The sequence below is a fragment of the Leucopleurus acutus genome (genome assembly GCF_964270905.1).
Source record: "Leucopleurus acutus genome assembly, chromosome: 11".
NCBI classification, from domain to species: Eukaryota; Metazoa; Chordata; class Mammalia; order Artiodactyla; family Delphinidae; genus Leucopleurus; species Leucopleurus acutus.
In genome coordinates, this window is record NC_139152.1 from 43,233,104 (window position 1) to 43,241,594 (window position 8,491).

An 8,491-nucleotide genomic window follows, 5' to 3' on the forward strand; every position below is an offset into this window, starting at 1 on the left:
GGGCTCGGTCTGGAACAGCTCCATTGAGGTAGTGAGATGGGCCCTTGGGTGGGAGCCCAGGGCCTGGGAAGCCTAGACCCCAGGGCAAGGAGCCCTGGGAGACCTCACAGCAGGACCAGAACCTGAGCTTCCTGCGCCAGGCTGTCCCAACGCCTGGACCCTCTGCATGGGTTTGTTCATTCTCCTTTAGTGTTTGGGAAAGTCTGAAAATGCCCCCATCTCAGCCATTCTAAGTGAGGGCATGTTCCACACTTAGTTCAGCACTAAGGGGCCAGCGTGTCTGCCGGGGAGTCCACGGGTGGTGGCAGTGGAGCCACTGCTCCACCCAGCCCCGCTCCTGCCCCAACGAGACAAGCAAAAACCCTTTACACACTTCACAGGACCCATCCACACCCAAATACACACAGCACGCCCTCCACCTGCAAACACAGAACGCACACACCCTTTACACGCTCAGCTGTATATGGTACAAACACTGCAGGTAAATGGGTGGAAAGGGGTGGTGAGGTACCATGGGGGTGGGCGTGACTGTGAGTGAAGCATGGAAGGGGCCATCTGTCAATGCCAAATCCTATACTATCTTGGCTTTTAGAAATTGTGGGTGTGACACACCCAGCTGCTGAGAATGGACTCTGGGTCTCTGAAGGGACGGGAAAACCAGGATTCCTTGTCCCCAGCTGCTAAGGAATGAAGATGTACAAAAACACCTCTGGCCACCGAGGAAATGCCATGTGCCTGGCTGAGGAGGACAGGCTGGAGAACTGGACGGTCCTGGGTTCGAATCCCAGTCGGCCACTTTTTAATTAGGCCAATTACTTGGTCTCTCTGGCCCTGGGCCTGAGGCCGACCTCCTGTGAGGTCTACGGGAAAGGAAATCTCCTGATACTCCAATCTAAAACCTGCTCTGCGCCCCAACAGGGTTTGTTGCCCAGATCAAATGAAATGGGGTATCTGAAACAAAGGCATCAACGAGGTTTTTCAGCAAAGTCTCCCTGGAGGAGGTCAGACTTTCCTCCACGTGTCCCCCAACCCCAGCCTTCTGATCCCAGAGGGAGGCCTCCTGACCACCTGTCTCCCACCCCATTGACAGACAAGGGCTGCACACAGCAAAATGTGCTGGCAGAGCCAGCTGAAGTTTTATTCTGAAAAAGACACTTGGATTGGCTTTTTGGGGGGCGTGGGCAAGAGAGGGAGCCCCAGACAGTTGACTCCCCCAGGGGTGGGCTAAGGACAGGACTGAGCCTCAGGTCTTTGGTTCCAACACTCCCCTGCACAACTCCTTCTTGCAGGAGCAAGTGAGCTGGGGAGGCTGGGAGGGATCGCGGGAGCCTTTCACTTAGGCAGGATGTCAGAGGACTCGGACACCAGCTTCCCATCACGGGTCTCAATCTTCTTCACAACCACAGCCTTGGAACTGGTACGGCTGAAGGAGCCAGAGCCCCCTCCAGAGCCCAAGCTGGACTGGTAGGAGCTCAGGCCGTAGTTGAAGCCAGGGTTCCCATAGGGTGAGGTCAGCCCACCTGGTCAGGAACAGAGGCAGCCACGTGAGCACAGGAGCCCATGCGCACATCAGGGGCCACGCCCCCTTCTCCCTGCTACTCCGGACCGGACGTGGTCCCCAGGGATAGGGAACCCCCCTGGTTCACTCCTCCAAGATGGTTGGGGAAAACCAGGAGCAGGGCAGGAGAGAGCTTTGCTATTAGCTACGTGACCTTGGACAAGGCATTTAACTGGGCCCCAGCTTCCTCAGCTATACCGGAGGGAACTGTATAGGAGCTGCCTCCTGCCCTGCCCGCCCAGGACCAGGACACTCACCTGAGTACCCGCTGGTGGTCTTGGTGTGGATGCTCATGTTCTGCATCCCAGATTCCAGCCTGTACCCAGAGGACACATGGGATGTCAGGACCAACCCCTGGCCCTATCCCAGGACAACAGGACTCAAGTCCCACCCCTCCCCACCCCAGGTCCCAGGGATGGGGCGCCAGGGCCGCTCAGAGAACGCCCACACCCACCGGCTCTCCTCGCCCTCCAGCAGCTTGCGGTAGGTGGCGATCTCCACGTCCAGGGCCAGCTTGACGTTCATCAGCTCCTGGTATTCGCGCAGCTGCCGCGCCATGTCCTGCTTGGCGGTTCTCAGCGCGGCCTCCAGCTCGGCCAGCTTGGCCTGAGCATCCTTGACGGCCAGCTCCCCACGCTGCTCCGCATCGGCAATGGCGGCCTCCAGGGAAGCCCTCTGGCGGGGAGGGGACGGGTAAGCAGTTAGAGCAGAGTCCGCTTGCCTCGTTCCCTCCTCCCCCTGCACCCGCTCTCCCTTTCCCCTCCTTTAGGGACCCCCTCTCCCTGACCTGGACTAACCAACTCCACCTGGCTCAATCCAAGAAAATGCTACGGGTGGGCGAGAGTGAGGAAGCGGAACGGGGAAACATGAGCAGCTTCCAGCCACTTCCCCGCGCAAGCTTCTCACCTGGGACACTGTGCGGTGTTATCCCCACCCCCAGCTGGACTAGATCTCTGCTTTCTAAACTTCCTTAAAGCATCAGAGCCCAATCTTACCCTGATATATAAGACAGATACAATAAAGCAGGCTTGGGGGACCCATCCTGGACCCCCAACCTACCTGCCCGGCCCCTCACACGGGGGCCTCCTCAGCACCCCTCAGCCTCCCAGGAGCAGTCTGGACTCCAGCTGCCCCTCCAACTCCTGACTCTGGTCTAGGATTCCTCCCCCAACCCCCAGACCCCTCACTCCTCCTGCATTATCTCCTCTCACCGGAGGTGTCCCAAGACCCTCTCCCACCCCCAGCCCAGCCCGTACCTGGCCTTTGAGGCCCTCGATCTCAGCCTGGAGTTGGTTGATGTTCCGGTTCATCTCGGAAATCTCCGTCTTCGTGCGACGGAGGTCATCCCCGTGCTTCCCAGCCAAGGTCTGCAGCTCCTTGTACTGCAGATGTGAGACAAGGAGTGAGGTTGAGAGGGGACCCCCCGGTCCCTCCGAGGGAGAATGCCCTCTCGGCCAAGTCACCAGAACCCAGGTCATCTCTCCCCTACCCGCCTCTACACCTCTGGGCACGGGGACGTCCCTGTCCCCCAGCACTACTCGGCAGCCCAGCTCGCAGCAGGCAGAGTCCAGTTTGAAATCCTGCTCCCTCCTCAAGGACTAGGGCACAGAACTAGCCAGAAGGGGAACACCAGCCTATAGTGACGCTGCTCTTCACCTTCATCTGGTACATGGTCTCGGCCTCAGCCCGGCTGTGGTTGGCGATCTCCTCATACTGGGCCTTGACCTCGGCGATGATGCCATCCAGGTCCAGAGAGCGGCTGTTGTCCATGGACAGGACCACGGAGGTGTCAGAAATCTGCGACTGCATCTCGCGGATCTCCTGTGGTGGGGAAGGGAGGTGGTGAGGCCCTGGGCCCGCATACAAGGAGTTCCCTTCTGCAGAAGGGCCTTCCATAAAGGACAAGACAGTGGGAGTTAGGGCCGGAGAGAAGGCAAAGTTCCTAAAGAAGGAAAATGGGTCAAAGACCTGGAACTTGGAGGGAAATAAAGATGAAATGAGGCCAGGATAAAAGGAAATCTGGCTTTGGGCGAGAAACCAGAGGGGCAGAGCCCTTCCGTGCTCTCAGCTACCAGTATGGCGCCCACAGAGGGCTCTCATTCGGCCCAAAGAATCTAACTAAGGCCCTGGGGACAGAGCAGGCCTGAGCTGCAGCTGGGTCACCACTCTGTGTATGGTGACCTTGGACAGGCTATTTCAGTTCTCTGAGCCCATTTTCTCATCTGTGAAGTGGGATAATAAACCCTCCCTCATGCAGGGGGACAGAACATATAGAACATCCATGCCGGGCTACTATCGGCAGCTGTAATTATTCAGTGGTGGGCCCTTGTCTGTTGGTGCGCTGGGGGCTGGGAGGGGCCTCTGATGGGGCTGGGGAACCTCAGTCTCCAGCGCCCAAGAACGTACCTCTTCATACAGTTGCCTGTAGAAGTTGATCTCGTCAGTCAGCCCTTCCAGGCGGGACTCCAGCTCTACCTTGTTCATGTAAGCTTCATCCACATCCTGCGGGGCAGGGGGAGGGGAGCCTGAGCTGAATGCCCACTCCTGACGCCAAGCCAGGGGCACCCAACGGCCTGGACTTGGAACTTTCTAACTAACTGTCTTTCCCACCTCACTGTGTGTGGCCTGACCCAGTCCAGTCTCTGCCCCATCACACCTGCATCCCCAGCCCCAGCACTTTTACCTCTGCTTCCTACACACACCCTTCCCTCTCCCCCACTCCCCTCCCCCTCCCCTCCTCCTTCTCCTCCAGGAAGCCTTCTATAGCCAGACCTCAAATTCTACTGCTCCGTTTTCTTAACCATGTTCCAACATTGATGTCCAGAGTTCTGTCCAAATACACCTAACTACCTCTCTGTCCTTCTATGCTAGATACCTAGGAGGCACCCAAATGTCGTCCCATTACTTAGAAACATTTAAGAACAGAAAGCCTCTAGTCTGAGTCTCTAAGCGCCAGCCTCCAGTGTCTGGTGGGGGAATGGGTACTCCCTCACCTTCTTGATGATGACAAATTCATTCTCCATGTCTGTGCGCTTTTGGATCTCTTCCTCATACCTGGTGAGACAGATATAATCAGAGGATGGAGGCAAAGGTGAGGTTGCTGTGGGTCTTTCCAGGGGGACAAGGATAGCTAGAAAATTCAGTTAATGGGAATGCAAGAAGATATGAGATGGCTGGTCTGGTCCTTCTGCCCCAACCAGCTACTGTTTCCCCACCCTTACTCCATGCTATCATCAGCCAGTGGGGGGCCTGGAGCAGGAAATCTCTCTCCAGATCCACGAATACACATTGGATTAGGCATATGAGGAGGATTAGCAACAGGCACTGACATGAAACCTCAGACAGAACTTTCTGGAATGTGCTGGAAATCAGGGGTAAGGAAGAAATAGAGTCTAGGGCTATTAGTATACAAGAGAGCCTGTTGGCTACCTCTGTCTCCCATTTTAGGTTTACTGTGTAAACATTAGCAGATAATTTGTTGTCCAAATTGGGACAGCTCTGAGATTGAAGGGGGAAGGGAGGTGCTATTAACAATGGGCATAAACCTAGACTGTCCTGAGAAAACCTTGTCCTGGGGTCACTCTAATTATATAAGACTGCACTGCCCAGCAAGCAGAGGGCCTTGGTGTCTTAGGCCTCTGGTCCCAAGGGGCCGGGCAGGGTGGGATGACAGAGGCTCACTTGGTCTTGAAGTCCTCCACCAGCCCCTGCATGTTGCCAAGCTCCACTTCCAGCTTCAGCTTCTCCTGGGCCAGGGTTTCCAGCTGCCGCCGGAGGTTGTTGATGTAGCTCTCAAACATGTTGTCTATGTTGCTCCGGGCTGTCTTCTGCTGCTGCAGGAGGTTCCATTTGGTCTCCAAAATCTTGTTCTGCTGCTCCAGGTGCCGCACCTGCACGACGAGGCAGAAAGGTCCACATCGCACATCAGGCCAGGGCTCAAAGTCTGGCATGAAGCAAGCACCGTCTTTTCCCCTCATCCAACTCCCCAAGCAGTGGGGTCTCCGGAACCCCATTAGTGCCGAGTTGGGGGGAAAGAAGGGGATACACGGTTGTAAGAGGATAGCTAGCAGTTATGTTGAAGCTATATTTGCAAAACAAATGGTTCTTATCGACTTCGATTGTAATATTGCAGTCAATAAAAGTAGCCAAGTTTTAATTAACACTTTATATATGATTGAAAAAAATGTAGATTGTTCACAAGAAATAATATTATCATCATGATTATTATTTGGAGTGGCTTTGAGGGACTCATTGACTATAAGGAAACTTTAGCCCTACAGCCTGGAGAGCATTCGCCAGAAGACCTAGGTTTTAGCCAAACACTGCTACCTGATCTTGAATTACTTCCCCTCTCTGAGCCTGGGTCTCCTCAGCCCTGCAATGGCTTAGAAGAACTCAGGCGAGCCCTATCCAGAGCCCCACCCCTGTGCAGAAGTCACTTTTAGCCAGGGAAGAGGCAAGAAACAAGGTAAATCTGTCTGCAAACTGAAGACCCTCCTCCCCACAGCCCTTCCTTTGAGCTCAACATCCAACCCCACCCTACCCTACCCTACCCCGAATCCACAACCCTGTCCTCCTGTCCCAAACACAAAGGTCCTAGGTTCCTTGGGGCTCAAGGAATCCAGATTTTAGGATGAAATTAAGGCACGTTGGAAGGGAAATTTTTTAAAAGAAAGAATAATAAACTGGTTCCAAGAAGAGGAAGGACTTTTTTTCTTTTTTTTTTTTTTTAAATCAACCCAAAGTTGGACTTCTTTTAAATTGGGAGGACTCAGAAGGTTATTTTAAGGGTCTGGTCCAGATCCAGCAAATCTCTCTCTGTAAATCTCTTTCTTCCCCAGCTCATTCTGCCCCAAAATTATAAAAACTAAGTGATAATAACATTTAGCCTTATTAGACTGTTTAATGTAGGCCAAACACTGCTAAGCTCTTACATTTTATGCTTGAATAGGCAAAACCTCTTTGACTTAGGGATTAGCGTGCCCATTTTGTAGATGAGGAAATCAGATTTAGCAAGGTAGTCCATCCAAGGAAAGGGCAGAGCACTGGGAACCTTCGGCCTGTGCTTAGCTACTCACTGGGAGGACCCCAGCGCTAGCAAAACGCAGTCAAGAAGTAAAGGGAAGGTTGCTTAAAGCCAAGGAACCAGCAAGTACTTCCCAAAATCTGGGGAGCGCCGGTTTCCCGGGGGACTCCAATTCCTAAAGGCGCTAATCTGCCCCAGGATTTCCCTCCTTCCGCTCCCAAAATGCCTCCCAGGAGCCAGTCAGCAGGGAGGGGCTGAGCCTCCAGCGCGCTGCGGGCCCTGGGGCCCCTGAGGAGGCAAACCCCCGAGGCTGCAAAACCCGGCCTGGCGCCTTCCAAGGGAAAGCAGAGCCAGTTCGTTGGGGCGGAGCCGGGGTAGTAGGGAAGAGTGAGAGGGGACTAGTGCCGAGCGGGGAGAGGGGCGTTAGCGGACAGACGCCTTATCTAAAGCCGTAAATCGTGGGGTTTAACAGGACGTGAAACGCAGGTGGGGTGTCGCAAGCCCGCAGACTTTGAATCCTGGATGGACTTTTCTGAAGCCAGGCCCTGGCGTCCACCCCACACCGATACACGCCCCCAGGCAGAGGAGCGTGTCCCCAGTACCGCGGGCCTCGGCCCCGCCCGGCGCCGCCCACATGGCCGGCTCCCGGGACCCTGGCCAAGTTATGACTCATCTTGATGCCCCCAACACTTGGGTCCCGGTACGCCGAAGGCCTGGATCAATATTTGCCTGTTTGAATCAAGACAGCCGCTTCCTTCTCCCAGAATCCTATCAATCTCCTATTTAAAAAAAAAAAAAAAATTTAAAGCACGGGAGCACTGTTGAGAAGCCCTTGGGGCCATGCTAGGGAGAAGGGTGAACCTGAGGGAGGAACTGCCCTCCCACACGCCAGTTGAACAACTGGGACTCTTCCAGAGCTGAAAGCTTTACAGACGATCAGACCCCGAGTTGGGGTGAGATGGGCGAGTGAGGGAGGGAGCCCCAAGATTTAGAGTCCAAAGCCGCCCGGACCCCCTCTCTATCCCTTCCCCAGCCCAAACCAAAGTGCCTGGGGCTGGAGGAGGGCGCCGAGACATCCTTTGGAAGCGGGAGCGGTGCCAGAGTGGGTGGGGCCCAGCAGGACGCCAGGGAGGGCCTGGAGATGTGCCCACCGAGGGTGGGGTGACCAAGAGAAAGGGCTGGGATCCTGGTCCGGCCCCAGGCACCGCGGGCCACGCAGGGGGAGCCCTCACCTTGTCGATGAAGGAGGCGAACTTGTTGTTCAGGGTCTTGATCTGCTCCTTCTCCTGGGTGCGCACGGCCTGGATGTCGGGGTCCACCTCCAGCTTGAGGGGGCTCAGCAGGCTCTGGTTCACCGTGACAGCTGTGATGCCCCCCAGACCCGGGGCCCCACTGTAACCTGCGGCCAGACTCATGCTGCTGCCCAGGCCGCCCCGGAAGCTGCCGCTGCTGCCCACCCGGGAGAAGGCCGAGGAGCTGATGCGGGTGCCCGGCCCACTGGTGTACGAGCGGCTGCTGAAGGACCGGGGGCCGGAGGTGGACACCTTGTAGGACTTCTGGGTCACCCTGATGGACATGGTGGAGGCTGGAGAGGAGGTGAGCAGGCTGAGGCACACAGAGACTCGAGGAGTTGCGAAGCTGCTCCTAGGTGGGGTGCAGCTCCCCGGATGGCCTCTTATAAGAAAGAGCCCAGCCCAGGAGGAGGGGATCGGCCTTGTAGCTGAGTGGCTAGGCCCTGAGGGGGCAGGGCCTAACCTGACACCTGCCACCTACAGGCCGGACTCAGGTGGGGGCAGCAGAGAGCTGCGCCCGCCTGGAGCCCACCCCTGCACCACCGCAGAGCCCAGGAAAGGGTAACTCCGTGAATGTGAGACGTGCAAGGGCTGCCAGCCTCTACCTGTTCCCTA

General features: G+C 56.0%; 1 protein-coding gene across 1 annotated transcript; it reads right to left on the reverse strand.

The window, feature by feature from the left end:
• Nucleotides 1-1,106: 1,106 nt before the first annotated feature.
• On the reverse strand, nucleotides 1,107-8,244 carry KRT8 (keratin 8). Its single transcript, XM_082850506.1, has 9 exons — nucleotides 7,817-8,244; nucleotides 5,240-5,448; nucleotides 4,552-4,612; nucleotides 3,965-4,060; nucleotides 3,215-3,379; nucleotides 2,815-2,940; nucleotides 2,013-2,233; nucleotides 1,816-1,874; nucleotides 1,107-1,520 (listed from the first exon to the last, which is right to left on the reverse strand). The coding sequence occupies exons 1-9, from the start codon at nucleotides 8,159-8,161 to the stop codon at nucleotides 1,333-1,335; spliced, it is 1,470 nt and encodes a 489-aa protein (XP_082706632.1). The 5' UTR covers nucleotides 8,162-8,244; the 3' UTR covers nucleotides 1,107-1,332.
• Nucleotides 8,245-8,491: the final 247 nt, after the last annotated feature.